The 19,095-nt window shown below is 43.8% G+C and overlaps 1 protein-coding gene across 2 annotated transcripts in view; it reads left to right on the top strand.

Annotated features, from left to right (window-relative positions):
• Positions 1–19,095, top strand: part of SLC25A40 (solute carrier family 25 member 40) — a 39,057-nt gene that overhangs the window by 11,746 nt on the left and 8,216 nt on the right. The window contains exons 5-9 of one of the 2 annotated variants that reach the window (XM_019508372.1): positions 7,470–7,591; positions 9,830–10,003; positions 14,108–14,217; positions 16,027–16,108; positions 17,819–17,899. In XM_019508372.1, the coding sequence (XP_019363917.1) occupies positions 7,470–7,591; positions 9,830–10,003; positions 14,108–14,217; positions 16,027–16,108; positions 17,819–17,899 (569 nt within the window). The remainder of the gene's footprint in view (positions 1–7,469; positions 7,592–9,829; positions 10,004–14,107; positions 14,218–16,026; positions 16,109–17,818; positions 17,900–19,095) is intronic. The other variant, XM_019508373.1, reaches the window with a different exon arrangement.

The following is a 19,095-nucleotide window of genomic DNA, read 5'->3' as shown; positions in this document are numbered from 1 at the left end:
AATCTCAGCCAAGTGGACAAACCCAGGAGTTATCCTTCAAGTGAACTTTGTGTTTCATGAAGTACAGGGCATAACACTGCAAGTCTCCTGCCACAGCTTATGGCACCCAGTGGAACCTCTTACGTTTGCCTTCAATGACCACACACTGCTAAATATGTATTTGTAAACAAAAGTAAAGCGCTGTTTAAATTAATCTTGTTTGTACTCTAGCACCTAGCTGTTTCAAAGGACAAGGCTTCAAAGTCATTGGTGCATAAGTTAATTAAGGGGCCTCTGTCTGAGCCAAGAAAGTCAGAAAGTTTATGCTTCAACACTTATGTCACACTCACTAAAGGTGTGCACCAAGAAGACATTTAAACAATTAGCTTTATACTAGCTGAAAAAGCTATAGATAGATGACATATCTCAAAATAGGTATAACTCCACCCAGTCAGTGACAAATTTGCCCTGGTATGAAACAGGTCTAACTCCATATTGATATAGATTCATCTCTATCTTCTTTTTGATCTGGGTGATTGGTTAGCCAAGTAGGATCCTACACTGCTTTGTAGCCTCCCTTGAGGTAGCTTTCTGAACTCACCTCTGACATTAGCTCCTCTGGTGCTATGAGGGCCAGACACTAGAAGACTCAGTCGCCTTATCCCAGCGTTTCCTCAACCTTGGTTGCCCACTGGCACAATGGAGCAGCAGGGGACATTGGGCTGTTGCAGAGGTCTTTCAAGACTAGGAAGAGTTTATCAATGGAATCCCAGAAATTACAGGGAGTTTAAGGGATTGTCTCTAGCTGAGGCTGGAACAAAATCACCATACATTATATTTTTCACCTTCCAAGTTCAGTAGTTGCAGTTCTAGGGACCCCGAAGTCACTCTCATCAATAGCAAATGTACTGGAGAAGAAAAATGATGATATAGAAATGGATAGGGAGCTGGTCTTTTTGGAGGGTGAGATTCATGGACATTTTACCCTCTTGGATGGAATTCTGCCAGGACTACTATGGCAACCTGACGAGGGAAGGCATCACTCTGGCCAGGAAGTCTGCAGTGAAACAGGGCAGGAGGAGCTCCGTGGCAAGCAGGGTGAAGATGACACTGGAACATCTGAACAATAACCTAGGGTTTGGGAAAAAGAGAGAGACAGTGGTCAGTGCATGGTGTCTTGTTCCACCAGACTGAGTGGAAGAAGACAGCTCGTGTGTGGCCTTCTCTCCTATACCCAGCATTCATCCCAGGCCTCCATCTAACAGCTTGCATGGTGCAGTGGAGCTGTCCAATTTACTTTGCTTGATGACACCACATGCTAGGGGTATCAGCAAGCAGTCAGCAATATGCTGAGCTTCTGCTTCTCTTTCTGAAGAGAAAGAACAGCTTTTTATGACAGCTGAGCTCTTTCTATCCCTGTGACTCTCACATGCGCCTGGTGCTGTGGGACTCCAGTCTGTAGGGTACAGAGCAATGTAGTGACTAGTGAGGCTTTGAATTCACCCATAGGAGTTAAAGCTCAGTATAATACATAGTTTTTTCCTCATTGCCTCCTGCTCTGTTCACTTGGTGTAGATTCTCCCATAAAGTCCTTTTTCTTTAACAGGCCACTTTGATCTTTTGGCATTATTTAATTTGTTTGTCTGCTAAATAAAAATAGCTTTGTTCATTCCATGATTTGTATAGTCTTGGCTCCATGTACAAACAGCAAAATGTGAACCTGCTTCTTGTTCAAACCTCCCATCGCTTCTTAAATGATCAGGAGAGATCCTGGTTTTCTCTGCTAAAAAATTGCAAATTCTCTGATAAAAGCCAACAAAATCCATGATTAAAATGAAATGCCACTATACATATAGGTATCAGCTGAACACATTTTATTGATATATTTACAATTTTAAAGCAATTTGGAAGCCTACCAGTGCCTCAATCATTATAATAAAATACATTTTAAATACCTATACATTTTGGTATCTGATTTTGGGGTTTTTTTAGGGGTGCATTGATTTAAAAAAAAAACTTGGGGCCAATACTGATGACCAATTATTGACCAGCCATATTGGCAGATACCGGTCCAATTGCCAATATGCAGCCCAGCAGCATGGAGAGCAGCATCCGGCTGGTAAGTCTGTTGTGGGAAAGGGGCGTGGGGGGTGCAGATTGAGGCCCCTGTGGTGAGGGATGGAGTGGGGCTGGGGCAGGGGTAGGCACTGCCCAGCTGGGGCAGGGTCGGCCCAGGACATAGCTGACTGCTCGTCTGGGGGGTAGGGAGAGGGGGCATCTCCCACCGCTGTGTGCACTCCCGTGTGAGGGATGGGGGGCATGTGTCAGCTCAAATCTGTGTGTGGGATGAGGGCGGACTGCACATTAGAGGCCAGTGGCTGCGCCAGCCTCTTCCAGGCAGCTGTGCTCCGGCCAGGTGGGCCAGGGCAGGAGGTGATGGCACTGAGAGCAGAGCTACGGTGAATTTTAGAGTGGCTGTAGCCTCTCCCATAGTCCCTCCTCTCAGTGGCAGCCTCCAGGAAGAGGCTGGAGCAGGCCCCGCTCCGAGCATGCAGTGGGCAGCGCATCCTAGCCCTGCACACAGATCCAGTGGGGTGGGAGCACATGTCCCCCATGCCTACTCCGGGGTGCACGCAGTGGCGGGAGCTGCCCTCCCCCAGACGAGCAGGTGGCTCTGTCTCGCACCCTGCCCCACCCTGGCTGGGCAGCACCTGCCCTAGTCCCATTCACTCCCTCACTGCAGGGGCCTCCATTTGCGTCCCCCCACACTCCAACCCTCCCCTTCCCCCAACAGACTGACCAGCCAGACGCTGCTCTCCACGTTGCTGGGCTGCACTCCTGGCCACATGCATGGTGCGACTCTGGATATGTATGCAGCATTTATCAGCAACATTATCAGCAATTGGCTTTTTTTGGCTGATGTAGCCAATAATGTCAATTTTCCTTTTATCAGTGTTGATGTGATATGGACCGATGGATTGGTGCACCTCTAGTTTTTTATCATGAAAAATTAGAGCTCCCCATGCCCCCTTAGCTCATAAAACATAGGCCTAGGCCTCTCACTCCCAAGCCACAGTCCCCTGGCCCTGATAGTAATGCCCATGCCATAGGGGCCCCCCAGCTGCCAGGGCTATGAGGCCAGGAACCTAGGTATGCAGCCCCTTGCCTCCTACAGCAGCACCTGAGCTCCAGCTGCTGCTTGCCAGAGGTGGCAGCTGCTGCAGCATAGCAGAGTGTGGAGCCTGGCTTCCCCTTTCCCATGGGTGGCATAAGCAGAATGGAGACCATGGGGGGAGTGGGTGCGGGCTGCCCGCTGTGGGCTTGGGCAGTGCGGGGCGTGGCTCCCTGCTGTTAGATGCACTCCTGGTGTCTGGGGAAACCTGTGCCCCCAGATCTGTGCATGGGGCAGGGGTGGGTTGCCCAGCGTGGGCTCGGGCTCCCTGCCCTGCTGCGCTCCCTCAGGGCTTCAGCAGCCCCGTGGGTGGAACCTGGCATGGCAGGGCAGAGTGGGGTTGAGCAGGGAAACTCCTTGCCACTGTGAGCCCTGTAGCTGCCTGGTGACGTCGTCCCTGGCCGTTCCACTGCAGCGAGGGCACAACTCCTTTTTCTGTGGGGTGGGCAGAGGGTGCATTGCCAGGGTGGCATGGGGCTCAGTGGCAAGGATCTTCCCCACCTGGCCCTGGTCTGCTCTCCTGTTCTGGATCCCACCTGCTGTGGGAGGGCAGGGAGTCCAAGCCTACAGTAGACAGCTTGCCCCTGCCCCATGCACAGATGTGGGGAGCACATGCCCCCTGGGACTGCATACAGCAGTAGGGAGCCAGCCTCACTCCCCCTGCCTCCTGCACTAGCTGTTTGAGGCCCCATCCTGCTCCCTGCCCAGGTCCTAGCCCCAGGCCTCAAACCCCACACAGTGCATGCCCAGTCCCAGCCCTTGTCCTGCTCAGCTTGCTCCCTCCCTCCCTATGGGGGGGGGCCTTGATTTCCCCCTTCCTTCCCCCAGACTTACCTGCAAGAGCTGCTCTCCAGGCTGCCTGGCAGCCATGTGCATAAACATGCACATGGCGCCCTGGCCTGACTGCCCTGCCCCGCTCCCCCTAGTCCTTGCAGGCTGGAACTCTGCCAGCCTGCAAAGAGCTCTTTGCAGAAGTGGACAATCCATGTGTTTTTCCATTAAAACAAGAAATCCACATTTTTCTCCATTTTTCTGTCAGAAATGGAAAATCCAGATGCCTGACAATCAGGGCATCCTGCATGAAATTTTTGCCGATGGTGGTTTCATGGAATACTGGCTGTGGTTGCTAATACCGCTGAGAAAGTTGCTTGGCCTCTACTGCCCACTCGTCATCCAGTGACTTGCCCCTTGTTTTGCAAATGTTTTACAGGATGTGCAAGCTAGCATCATCTTGGGAAGGTGATGGCTGGATGGGTCCAGCTGAAGGCTGAGCACCCTCCACCTGGGCTTGAGCTGCCCAGAGACATGTTCACTCTGCAGATGCCAGGCTGGTAATTGAATAATTCCTTTGTAGGTTTCAGATGCCCTATGCACAGCTTTATAAGCCATGGGAAGAGTGGGAAAACTGGGTCACTTAGAATCAATGGGCAGGATCACTCCATTGATGTTGCTTCCAGCATAAACACTGGAAAACAGTCCCTGCTTCATCACAGGAAGTCAGGTGTACGGCTGTGGAAAACCCTGGCATGAGGCACCTTTAATGACCATCTGGCAGTGACATCCATGAATCTCCCACGGTGATATATAGCATCCTCCATTGCAGCTAAGACAGTCATTTCTGATGATGTACTGCAAGCTACAGTGGAGAGGACAAAAGCTTAGATTATAAATGTCATAAATCACATCAGTGCAATTGGGGAGCTCCATATGAGTTAATTTATGGATGACCTCCTGAGGACTGGAAATGTGGAGAAAGTGTTTCTTTGGTTGCACAAACCTCACAAATGGCAGACCCAGCAGTAAATATGTCCATTTTGCCATGGGCAGGTGGGAGTCACAAGGTCTCAGGTTTCCAAAGGGCTATTGCCATCTGTATCTCTACACTCAGAGGAACTCTTAGGTTGGTATACTGCTTCCTCAGCTTTGGGGTTAGCTGTGTGTAAATCTAAAAGAATGTGGCATTCATCATCCTGATGGTCTCCCACCACTGCTGATTGTCCCATATCTGCAGTAGCGCTTTCTCAGTCTGCACTTTTTTCCCTGTGAACCAGGGTACACAGTGTACAGTGTCCAAAGCAGGCTGTTCTGCTTGGGTTTGTGACTGTTTGGGTTTTTAAAGTCTTTTAGCAGCTTTCTGGTTTTTGCCAAGAGCATGTCATGTGGTTCTATTATGTACTTTCTGAGATCAGTCAGTCATTCCATAGCTCTGGTAAGTCACCTCAGCGACTTGGGTATTCATGCTGTCAAGGGTAATGAGGTGACTACAGACTCAGTGCTGCGATGCCGTGTATATTGCCATATGATAGCAATAGAGAAAGGAGCTCAAAACAAAAAGGGTCTATGCTGTACCTGCAGAGGATGTGAAATGACAGTAATTCTGTGGCTTTAACCAGTGAAAATTTACACCTGAGACTTCAGGCACTTCAGGCCTGATTTCCCAAAAGGAATAGCTGTTTCTATGCTACAAGGCACCAAGAAAGCAGGCCACAAGAGGTACTGGGAGATACCAGTCTCTTTACCACCTAGCAGTGAGGTCGCATAATCACCACATTGTATAAGCATATTCAGTTAATGTAACCAGGTGCTAAGTTTCTGTCTGTTAGCTCATTGCTCTCTGAACCAGTTAGTTTTTAAGGTCCCACCTTGCCTTACCTTCTGAATGACTTCAGACTAACATAGATAACAACTTCTTAGTTCCTAGCATGGTTTTACGCTACTGTGCAAACTGTTTTTATATAATATCAATGTGCAAATTCTTTTGTTTGTGGCCTAAGAATAGGACTGGTTTCTTGATTGGAGAAAGACTCTTCTTAAAGAGAGGTCTACACTATAACTGGTTTTCCATAAAGTTTATTAAACCTGATTTGTCAGCTTCATCCAGTGCCGTTTTTGGGAAGTGGATTGGCAGGCTAGGGTCATTTATATGCAGTTATTTCTAAGTTATTTGATACCATATTAGATTAAATTATCTTAGTGATAGTGTATTGATAATGGAATATAGATCATCAGGTCCAGTCCCCCTGCACTAGTTCTTTATCTGGCATGAAAAAATAAAAATAATGGTTCCAGTTAAGCCAAAATAATTTTTTTGGGGGGGGGTTGCACCGAAAAAAAATCATTTTGTTTTCAGCCTTACACAAAATTTCATTGGGCACTTAAAACCCCCCCAAAGGGAACGAAAGGATGGACTATCAAAACAGGAAGACGAAGAATTAGTTCCCGTTTTATCCAATAGCCAAGTAGTTAGATACTTGCCAAGGATGGGAGAGATACAGATTTACTTACTTTTTCAGTTCAAGTGGACTTAAATGCACATGAGCCACCTTGCAGGAGAGTGCCTTAGTCATTGTATCAAATTTGTTGGGATGTATTATTCTCTATTTCTCCTACTGATGTTGTTCAATTTTGTATAAGAGACTTAAATACTCATGGACCCAGTGAGTGAGGGAGAAAGGGAGTGACATTGCAGCACACAAGGAGGAACACTTGAACCTCTACTTCCTGCACTAGCAAATAATATATACATATGTTATAGAAGGTGGAATAACAGCAGCAAGAGGAACTGAGAGCATGCACCCCAAAATACTCAACAGTCTGGTGGTAAAAATATTTGCCTGGAAATTGTGATATTTCAGGTAGAGATTGGAATTGGACTGGGTTTCCTTTATCAAGGCTGAATGTCTTAGCTAATAAGCTATTTGCAAAAAGTATAGCATCTCCACTGTTTATTTTTCCAGCAAGAACTATTTAATGAAATTGGGTTAAATTTGTGAATTGTTTTGGGGTGACAAGCCCACATTTTTTACTGAAACTTTTGTTGATCAAAAAAGAAAAATTGCCCAGAAATAACCAATTTTTCATTTGTGACTGTTGCCAAAGCTACATGTGTCTGGCTTATGGATGAAGTATCCATAAGGAATCAACAGAAAACAGGTGGAGTTTCATTTAATTGGCTGTTCTACATAAAAGAAATAATCGCCGGAGTTAAAGAAAAGCATCAGTATTAAAGCTGAAACATAGAAAGCACGCTTCAAAAGTGAGAGCGTTTAGCAGGGTAGTCTGTCAGATTATGAAAACAATTGCATGAATTAAGGTAAAATTCCAGAAGGAACTTGAATCTTTACCACAGTTTGCTAATGGAGGTTTAATAGAAATTTGTGAGCTACAGCTTATGAGCATGATGATTTTTCTCATTTACACATAATTTAAATTTTAATCTTTTTATTTAAGCAAAAAATTCAGATTGGATGACTAATCACAATGATTTTGAAGTTTTTTTTCTTTGTGGTAACTGAGATTTCTTTCATTTGTATTTTAGAATGATGGCACTTCCAACCACAGTAATTTATTTTACTTGCTATGATCAACTAAGTGAAGGTTTAGGAGCTACATTAGGAAAAGGTGACTTCATTCCAATTCTTGCTGGATCCTTAAGCAGATGTGAGTCAAATTATCTATACTTTATAGTATTTTTCTTTACTATTCATTTTCCTGATATTTTACATTTCAAGCCCCATTTGGTGTGGTTTAAAGATAAAATTAAGTATACCTGTTCATAGCAGGCACTGTACACAAAACCCAACATTACATGCTTATTTAACTTAGTTCTAATTTAAACGGGAGCTAGATTCTACTTTTTCTAGAGAAATACTTTTATATTTAATTTATTTACTAGAACTCGGATAACATTCTGTGGAAACGCTTCAGCCAGGCTTTTTAGCTATGTCTCTCTTAGGCCCCTGCCACGTTACATACATTACACAACTACTGTAACTGGTTAACTGGGCAATAAATTTAGGCTGGCCACACATGCAAAGTAATTATCATGGAATAAATGATTATCATGGCATAAAAATATACATCCAGCTATAAAGAGCATCAGCCAGTTACAAAGTTGGTGCTTGAAAATGTATAACACAACTTTATAGCTCATTTCTATCCAGCTTCAATTTGGATGTATTGGTAGGCCCTTAGCAGCGTTACTGAAAGGCATATTATGAAATCCTAGACATGGAACTCCTTGTAACTTATATCTTGTCTTAAAGGTTCTTCAAGAGAAAAAATAATCCTTGTCTCCAGCGGTTATAATAATAAACATTTTTTGTCACATGCTAGTTTAAAGGTAATGTAGGGTTACCATACATCTGGTCCCAGACATATCCTCTTTTTGGGTCCTCCGACCAGGCAGTTTTTTTTAAAAATCTGAACAAGTGTCCAGGATTTTGCTTTGCTCTGCTGGTGGGAGCAGGGGAAGGACAATTGGAGGCAGGGAGCACCATGTGCATCTGCACGTGCACGCATGTGGCTGGCATGAGGCCTGGAGGGGTGGTGGGAGCAGCCTTAGCAGCTGGATGCAGGAATGTTTGTGGGGAATGGAGGTTGGAGGGCCAGGGCTTGGGGACTGTTGGGGAGGGTTGTGGAGGGGATGGATGTGCGAGGGGGAGTGTGTGCCTGCTGGCACTGGGGGTGTCCAGGTGCTAGGGCTGCAGCAGGGCACAGGGGCAGGGGGAAGCCCCTCCAGCAGCAGAAGGGGGCAGGTGAACCTTTTGGGGGCAGTGGGGAGCTGCCATACTGGGCCAGTGACACCAAGGAGCTGGTACCTGTGATGGCAGGGGAGGGGCATCTAGGAGACACTGTGGGGTGGGGGCGGGTAGTGGAGGAGGCTGCCTAGTGCAGTGCAGGAGCCCAGCCCAGAGCGTGGGGTGCCACAGGCCTCCCTTCCAGCTGGCACTGGCTCTGGACTCACTCCGCTGCCATGGTGGTGTTGCAATTGCAACTATAGCAGGAAAGATCCACTGGCAGAATCCTCTGGTATGGATGCAAGCCTGCCAGCAGAAGGTGGTTTTCTCTTGCTGGCTACACTAGCTCCCCTAAAAGGACATCAGCTCGACAGGCAGAAACATTCTTTTGCCGGTAGATGTGCATTCACATGGGGGATTTCATTGGCAGATCTATATGGCCTGCAGGATGTGATCTTTTCATACTGCTGGCTGGTGTACTTCTGCTTGCAGTTCTTTTTAACGGGGACAATACCTTAGGTTTTATCACTCCTATTAACTGAAGTCAGGAAGTTGAATATCTTTATCTGCCAGGATGCTAGTAGGAAGGGTGTGACTGTTTAGGGTCATTGCTCCCTGCTTCTTAAGTTAAATGGTAAGAGAGTTCATAATAGACACAGCTGGGATCTGAATCCTCCTAGAAACAAAGAGGACCTGATTTGATATTTCTAAAGAAAAAGAATGGATGAGCCACTTAAAAGTAACTTACAAAGAGAAAAAGGGACTTTAAAAATGAGAGCTACATTTTAATTTTTAATAAGCAAGAAGCAAAACTTTTTTTTAAGTAGAGTTTAGGATTAATGCAGGAATTGACATTTTAAAATCAAGTTATTAACAAAAACCTGCTGACATTTTAGCTCATTTTTATCTTTGTTGAAGTATAAATTTAAATTACGCCTTGGAGTCACCAGTCTGGGTTCATATGTATGATCAGGTTGTTCTCACCTTCATGGGAGGTTGTATAGTTGATATAACTTAAGCAGCAACTTTGGGAGAGACATCTATGACAAAACTGAAAATATGGAAATGGAAGGAGAGCACATTCTTGGGAAACTGCACTCTGAACAGAATTTTCTGCTTTAAATATTGATAACATGTCTTATCGTTTTCTCCTTTTCAGTGGGTTCAGTAACTGTAATAAGCCCCCTGGAGTTGGTCAGAACTAAACTTCAGGCTCACCAGTTATCTTACAGGCAATTACATGTGTGCATCAGTAACACAATAGCCAAAGATGGTTGGCTTTCTTTGTGGAGAGGCTGGGGTCCTACTGTTCTTAGAGACGTTCCTTTCTCAGGTAGGGTTTATTTCTCTTCAGAGTTTGTGTTATGGGGAATATTTGCTTGTCAGTCCCCTTAGAATTTTTTCTCAGAATTTCATAACGTTGTGCTATGCTATAGATAAAATTGTGGTTTGCTTATTGTTCAAAAGATGACTGTTCCTGGTGCTATAAAATCACACAGACTTGGATTCTCTTGAAATGTATTATATTTTTGGGGGTGCAGATTGTGGTGCAAATTTGTGATTATCTAAACAACACATTTCTGACATAAAACTCCCATAAAAATAATATTTAGAAAATTACATGAGTGTTATCACTTTTCTGGTATGGTACAGTGGCTTATTGCACATTGGTGCACATTGCTTATTGCGCATTGTGTGGCCTGGCCTGGCTGTATCAGAGCAGAGCATAGCAGCATGGGGCGCAGCCCTCCCTCAGGTTCCCAGTGGTGGCTGGCAGGCTGGGTAAGATCAATTGACATCTCCCTGGCTGCACCCTCTCCCTCCCCAGCCCTCAGCAGCTCACCAAAACTCAATAAATGGCCTTCCAGCACAAATAATTGCCCACCCCTGCCTTATAATGAATTGCTTCTAAGATTTTCAGATCCTTACAGTTTTTCTGATGCAACGCTAGGGAAATCTAAGACCCTGACATCTACTCATTATAGCATGGACTGCCTATGAGATCAGCTCTTGAAAAGAACTGAAGAGTAATTCAGATACATTTCAAAAGTTAAGTTATTGCACTGCAAAGCACTTGTACTTTTGTTTACATGGAGTAAGACATCTGTGTAAGTCTGCTTCTTCAGAATGTTTTTGTGAGTTAAACATTGAGCAGTGCACTAAGTCAGAGGTTTATGGCAGGGATTGGCAACCTATGGCCCTTGGAGCCTTTTTATCTGATTTGTAGAGCCATGCCTTCAACAGCATTTGGCAGCATGGGGGTCTTTCTGCTTTGCGCCACTGTTAGACACCTCAGGCCCTGGTGAAGGGGAGTACTCCCTGCACCATGCCGCTGTTGGCCACCTGGGGCTTTGGTGGAGGGGGAGCTCTGGCCATGCCAGACAGCGTAAGTTCCAGTGGAGAGCATCCTTTGCCATACTGCAATGCAGCTGAACAGCAGGGAGAAGCAGGAGTGGTCAGGTCCTAATGCCACCCTGCCTCTGACCCATGCTAGAAACCATTGCTGACCTCTGGTTCATGGAAATGAACACTGCCCTGTAGAATCCACACCACAGAGTCAAAATCCTTTACTTGTGATTTGCAAGGGTGGTTAGAGCAATGGGCATGGAAGGGGTTAGAGCAAACAGTGGTGTAAGGGACCACCTGAATGATATGTTCAATGACTAGAGCATTGCCAGAGAATTGGGTTTCCAAAGGTGTAATCTGTATGATGTTGTGATGAGTAAGGGTCTTCAGAGGGACCTTTTCTTTTTGAGGAAAAGTATTGAAGCACCTAGAAGCACTGAAAGAATCAAATGAAAAGATGGAGGAGAAATTAAGTACATTCCCTTCCAGTGACATACTTCAGGAGGAAGTCGAAGGGAGTAATTTATGTTCTCCCACCCCCATCCTACTACATATACCTCCTGCCCCCAAAAAAGCTCTTTTACCCAGGCTACGTGACTCAAGGGAGTCTGGAATTCCTCCACTGCTTCCTGATCTGAGAAAGGAAACTCCAGTTTCCATTATTTCCCATACTCCCTTAGGCACTAGGGAAGGGACGACCCTTCTTTTTGATGTTGCTGCTTGTATTGGAAAGGGGAGGCCAAACAGTACAAGGGAATGTGAAAAGAAAAAGAGGATGTAAGAGCTATTCCTTTGAGGATATGGGCAGTTTCTGCTGTTTTCCCCAAATTTTCATTATGACACTCACTTCTGTTCCACCTTCATTATATGTCCCCATAACTTCATGTCAATTACTGCACTGCTGGAGCATCTGCACCTCAGTCTGCAAGTCTTGTCCATGCCCAGCTCCATGCAGAGAAGAGAGCTGAGGAGGAAACAGTATGCTGTGCTATACTAAATGAACAGCGAATGACTTCTGTATCAAGGATGATTATTGACAAAGAGCCAGAGGCAGCCAGGGGGAAAATTAAGCTGACATATATGGCCAGGAAAAAAGTCTATTTATCTTTAAAATAAATAAATAAACTAGATGAATGTCTTTAAAACTTTGTTAACATAGGGTTAAGGTTGCCTAACTTTGTCTCTTGCCTTCCAAAATGTGGAGGATGGCAAATTCAGCTCTCTAAAAACTAGGAAACAGAAAGCCAAGTACTTGCCACTACTCCAATGCAACTTCAACTTTGCCATCTACAACCCAGACATTAGCATTCCACACTTCCTTCCACTCAAGTGAGCTCCTCTTGAGTTAGCTAAGAGTGAGAGCTGCCACACTGCAGAAATATTCAAGATTAAATCTTAAATCTTTGCCTTTGTTTATCTCTTTCTAAAGGCAAAACTGAAATGAGGCGTAATTGATCCGTCAGGATATACATGCAGTCCTTATAGTTCATGATACCTACATCTACCAGCCTATTTCAACAGTTTCCTCTGTAATTCAGTACTGTCTCAACCGATGCACTTAGTTGTGGTTAGTATGCAAAGACAAGTGCTGCAGTTCTGACCTGTGGAACACAATATAAACCAGGGACGGACAAAATACGGCCCCGCAGGTGGTGGCAGCAGCAGTAGCAGCACCAGGCGGGGGGCGCTCATGCCCGATTTAGGTGCTTGTGCAGCATGCAGCTCCAGCCAGCACTGTACATTGTGATGAGGGATGCAGCTCCTGCTGGGCAGTGTCTATTGCTGGCACTCCCTGCCATGCATGCACAACCTCTGTGCTCTTGCGGCACGGGAGGGAAGCCCTGTGCACTGGAGCTGGCTCCCTTTGCCAACCCTAGCCACACAGATCCAGGGAAGGCAGCCAGCTCTCACATGCGGGGTTCCCTCCCTCGCTGCACGAGTGTTGGGGGCTGTGCATGCATGGCAGGGAGCACTGGTGATAGAGACTGCCCAGCAGGGGATGTGCCTCACTGTGATGTGCAGTGCTGGCCAGAGCTGCACCCCACCAGACACCAGCACTGGGCATGAGCACCCTGAGTGGCCCCGCCTGCTGCTGCACCATGGGGAGAATGCAAAGGGTGGTCCCCTCACACCTCCCCACTCTGCCCCCACATACACACAACCCCCAACATACCCTGTGAGCCCCCCACACCTCCTTATAACCCCCTGCTTTTGAGTTACGCAATCACCTCTACATATACTACGCAAAGACAAATCATGACAAAACTATTTTTTGTAATAAAATTAAAATGTCATAGGTGTTTCATTTTTAGTGTACGATTTGGTTATTTTTCTGGTTCCAAAATGGCAGCCCCCTCTCCCAAAAGGAGTATTACCAGGGGAGAAAGGGGAGGGATTTCCAGTGGCAAAGGTGAGGGGTGGTATGTCTAGTCCCAAGATGGTGACCAGGGGATGGGGCAACTATCAAGGGGCAGGGCTACCTATGCAGCCGTCAAACTAACCAAACCTCCTTAAGCTGCCCTCCATCCAAAATCATTGTCCCCTTAATTTAATTGTTCCTCAAGTTGTCTTACAATGTAGCCCCTTGCTGAAGCATTCCCAGTGCCTGTGTGTCAGCATCAGGATAAAAATTTAAGATAGTTTTGGGGGGATGGCACGTAACTCTCTCTCATGGAAGGCCACATTTAACTTTGTAAAACTGTTTTAATAAGGTTTATATAAAGTGTAAAATAACTGAAAATGCAATAAAATGTATTTTATAAACTGTCTAGTTCATGTGAAGAAATGTAAACCAATAACTTCAAAAAAAAAAAACTTGTTCTATGTAAATTGTACACACTGCTGTAGTGTTTAATAACAAAGGAATTGCTACAGTGGAACCGAGCACTGATTAAACTAGAGTACTGGCTACCTGAATACTGTATTTTCTCCTATACAATATACTCTTCTCCCTTTCTCCCTGTCCCCAATCAGCATTTAAGTGGGGAAGCTAATTTCTTCTCTGGAAAAGGAGACTGTGCTCAGTATACCAGTTTGTTGCTTGTTGCAAATTTATGGTTTTGGAGTTTTATTGGTCTTTTTATACCTCTAGCAATGTACTGGTACAACTATGAACACCTCAAGGAGGGGCTGTGCAAGAGATTTGACATGCATGAACCAACATTTATGATGTGTTTTACGTCAGGGGCTATATCTGGATCTGTAAGTCTACTTTTTTGTCACTGCTATTTTATAGTAATATTATTTTATATAAAGCATGAATAAATTACCCTTCATTCATTGAGAGGTTCTATATATCAGCAAAAAAGTGTATGAGATTGCCTACATAGTGGGCACATCTACATGTGCCCGTACTGTGCGGTAACATCCATTATTGCATTGTGCCGGTGGCACGTGGTTATTTTTAGCTGCTACGTCAATGTAGTGACGCGCTATAGCGAGGGAGCACATTGCTATGGCAACATACCTGTGGCATCACAATTTGTGTGCGTCTCATGTAGACACACCCACTGTGAGTATTTTTAAGCAGGGGTCAGTAACCTGTGGCACTTGGGCCAGATCCGATCCAGGGAGCCTTTTGATCTGGACCACAGACATGCCACATTCAGCAGTGGAGGGATTTGGCAGCAGACACTTTTCTGTGCCACCCTGGGTAAAGGCAGTAGCAGTGGCTGGGTCCTGGCCAGTCAGCAGCACCAACACAGCTGCATGGATTCTCCCTGGCTAATCAGCAGTGCTGACACTGCTGCATGTCTGGCAAGGGCTGTGCTTCTACCAGCTGTTATGGGGGAGGGAGGGGAGGGAGAGAAGAAGAGGAGACTGGGGAGTGGAAGGGAAGAAGCAGAGGCTGTGGGAAGCTGGGGGTAGCGGGGTGCAAATGGCAGGGAGAACAGATAGGCTGCAGAGGGAATAAGGGTGGAGACATAGGGCAGTGAGGTTACTTGACTCCCCTACAGCCACTACTTTCCATGCTGTACCAGTTGGAGGTGGGGATGAGTGCAAGACAACCCTCTGATCCTTAGGTTCTACACCTGGAAAATTGTAACAAATATATACATTTTCCATATATGGAATCTAATTATTGGGGTTGTCTTAAATTCAGGGTCATCTTAGATTCGAGTAAATGTAATATTTCTAATGAAGTAGTATTGCTAATGAAGCTAGTTTTGACAATGCATGTGCTAAAGTATAGTATCTTTCCCCGAGTTGTTTACAATGTAAAGCCCATCTCCCCAGTTGATTAAATAGTAGAGTCCTGCACCCATTCATAGTTCTACTGACCTTAGTGGAAGTCCGTATGAGTGCAGAAATACTTGCTGTTGGTTCCCATTTCAGGAAGGGGGCTTGAAAGAGATAACTGAGAGGACACATACAGAATGTAGGAGGAAAGATCATGTTTGAATTCTTTCTGCTTGTGAATCTTGCCCAAATGGAAGCTGTCACTTGTACATACTGTTGCTGTAAGCCGTTTGTAGAGATGAGCAGCGTTCTTCCAGAGATTTCACCATAGCATAAGTAAACAATTTTGACTTAGTCCTGTATTAAGTGCACCTCCAGTTATGAAGGCCTTCTCTCCAAACTAGTTGTGAAGGATAATCCAGGACGGATTATCAATTAATGACAAATGGAAATTTTGAGGAGTGCTAGGTTCAGTACAAAAGGATTGAGTGACTGCTTTGGTTACAATCCTTTTCCTTTTGGAAGGAGTCTTAGATCCTTAAAGGTACAACCTTATATTATTAATATTTCATGCAATCTAGGTTTTCTAAGCAGCTATACTAGATTGAATATTTAATTAAATGTAATTATGGCTTGCATCATTGACTTGTTAGCTTATACGCTAAATTGCAATAGCAAATCTATTTTTAAATTATAACTAGCTACACAAATCTCAGTTTGGGACAACTACAAAAATAACAAAGTCTGGTCTAACATTAAGCTATTATATCTATAAATGTATAAATAAAAATGAAATCTATTACAAATTATCAATTAATATTGTTCTCATAGATTGCAGCTCTTTTAACTTTACCTTTTGATGTGGTGAAAACACACAAGCAGACTCAACTTTGGGAATGTGAGACCTTAAATAGTAAGTTCCTTGGAATCAGATTTTTTAATGTTCTTTACATTTTACATTACGTTAATAATTATTCCCCTTTCTCATTCCCCCCAAAATGGTGAAATTCTCCCCAGAACAGAAGGCTTAAATAAAGTACACTTCATTGCTTTAGTAAGGAGGTAGAGCTTTTTATATACTTTAGCTTGTTGGCCGAAAGAAAGATGAGAAACCTTTACATCTAATGTGTTTGTTCTGGTTGGATTGTTATCATTTTTAATGGGGACTTGAGGAAGGGAAGACAAGGAAAAAATTTAAAGTGCATCTCCAAGCTCTGGCAATAGGTCTCTTTCTTTTCCAAACTCTTAACATCTTCTGGAATACTTCTGGGGAAATTGCTGTTTGATGTGTGTTAATGATTTGCAGGAGTGAAAAGATAAGAGGCGGGTAACACTGGTAGTAATGTTTTGTTTCATAAAAACTTATAGAACGGGAGGGGGGAGTGTCAAAGTCATCTGACCTATATAGTGCCAAAAATTTCGCAGTTGAACTTTAATTGCTACAGCTCCCAGAGCTTCAGCAACCTCTGTTTCTATTGCTACCTAATTTCTGGTCTTGTGGGCCACATGACATGGCTCTGCACTTTGAATTCTACCCATGGGATGGATAACAAGTCCATAGCACAGATCTTTGGCAACCCTGCTGTAGAACAACGGGAACAATGAGCATGCTGTTGGAATTGGGCAGTAGGGGCTCTGATTACTATACGTTTTTCCAGGTTGGATATGATTTACATATGCAAAAACTGAACACAAATAGTCCTTTGTGGACAAAGCTTTGGAGTGGATGTGGATAACTTGATAAAAATATTTGCATATATAGCTCTGCTACTGTTTTTCAAAATATACATCAATCCATCCACCCTCTTAGAAAATAGAAGCATCAGCAGTCTAGCCCTCCTTTAGTATTTTTGGGTTTTGGAATGAAATTAGCTTTTCTTCTTTAGCTTTTTAGTGCGTTTCAACTAGGAAGGCACTATATTATGTTCAACTGTTTTATTTTTGCTCTTCCCCTTTTACTGCTCCCTTTCAAAGAGAAGAGTGATGAGCAGTGAAGGCGTAATGGGGAAATATGCAACAGTAGCTACTACAGTAACCTAAAGGAGTAGGTATGAAAGGAAGAATTTTATTACTTAGTCACAGATAGTTACTGCTGCACTGAAAGCTATGACAGATTCAGTATGTATATATTTTTCCCCTGTTCGTTTTGGGCAAATGAAAACTCCCATCAACTTCAATGGACATTAGATCATTGCTGTAATATTATGGTATAATCAAAAAGCTGAGTCTGTTTTATTAGCGGTCTATTAGAAAATGTGTGAGAGTAGCATGAGTGGATTAGCTACAAAGAATCTTCTAGGAAAAAATCAGTAGAAATAGTGGATGTTTCTCTAAAACCTGTGCGAGAAACTAAAGTTAAACACAGGCACAAAAGAAATAGCTTCTTGGTCTATAGAGACTTAAAATTCAAGAAAATACGGCTGCCTCAATGCCTATCTCAACTTGGCACATACGAACAGTATGGATAAAATTAACCTAAAATGAATTGAAAAATCTGTGACTAACATAACCACTAGTGTATTTTACTGATGCAATGCCCTCTAATTTTCAAAAACATTTTCTACAAATTTTTCTTTGATGGCAGTGTTTTTAGTTCATGCTCTCTTTGCTGTATTATACTTAGTATCACAGAGGAAGTCTGCATCAACTTGGACAGTAATGAAGAAAATTGTTGCTGAAAATGGGTTTACTGGATTATTTACTGGTAAGTTTTAATATCTTTCTAAAAATTTTTGTTTTTCATCGGCCATATTTTTAGAGTCCTTTCTCATTAACTTCAATATCTTTTGCAGCCATTTTTTGATTTTATGGTAATTAAAAAGCTATTCCTGCAGTCACATTAGTTTTTTGTGGTTCTTCTTTCTTCTGCACTGTAACAGATTGATGTTGTGTCTCCAATAGAAGTCTCTCAGGAACTGCCAACTTTTTTGGACCCTTCATTCTTTTAATTTGTCTATTCATGGACTCATACCCAGTGTCTTTTGTTTTGCTGATTTCCTGCCTTCCTTTATTTAGGCTAGTAATAGTCTTATATCACAATCACGTCTTTACTTTTCAGTACCTTGAATATTTACATCCAGCTCATCCACACTGGTTGGAACCAGATCCAAGATTTAAGGCTCCTTAGTTTTTTTCCTTAAGTTTCTGAAACAGAGTTATCCTGTACACACATTAAAACATTTTGGACATTTTTTGTTTATATTATTTTTCTTACAGCTGATATCAAGGAACTTATACCTCCCCCTTGCTGTTAACATTAGCTCATACCTGAAAAATTTGAAAGATGCCTCACCTATCTTCTCTTTCCAATTCTGTGGACTACAGTAGACTCCTACCATAACATCGCTAGTATTTTTTTTCCATTCATCTGGATTAGTTCAACAGATTGGCTGTCCTTTTCCTCTTGAACTTAAGAACAAGTGTATTTACATTTTTGACATTGCTTCCTTTTTTTTCTCCCTTGCTTGTGTTTCTGGAACAAGCCATGCCTAGGGACCTACCTAAATCCTGGCAAGACAAAGTGATTTTCATGGGCCACACATGAAACCGATTTTGCAGTCTTTGCAGCAAGCCCCTCCCCCCTCCTTCTGCCCCCCCATCTACCGCCCCCTACTTACTGACTCCAAGTCCTGCTCCAGTTCCCTGCTGCAGCCACCAGGTACTGCCCGAATCATCAAAGCTCTCTGAATTTTTTCTGAAAATTCGGAGAGCTTCAAATCAATTCCAACCTTTTTATTGGTTCCCTGATTTGATTTGGATTTGGAGATTCGGCCACCAAATTGGGCTGAATCTCCTCTGAATCGAATTACCACCTAAAGCTTCACACAGCCCTACTTTATACACAGCGATTTGTTGCTGAAACTGTGAAGGCAAAAAAAGAGGCTATATTGAGGACCTGTG

This window comes from Gavialis gangeticus, unplaced genomic scaffold, assembly GCF_001723915.1.
Source record: "Gavialis gangeticus isolate Ggan-Ray unplaced genomic scaffold, GavGan_comp1, whole genome shotgun sequence".
Classification (NCBI taxonomy): domain Eukaryota; kingdom Metazoa; phylum Chordata; order Crocodylia; family Gavialidae; genus Gavialis; species Gavialis gangeticus.
The sequence above is the reverse complement of the archived record's forward strand: the minus strand, read 5'-3'. Positions and strand labels throughout refer to the sequence as shown.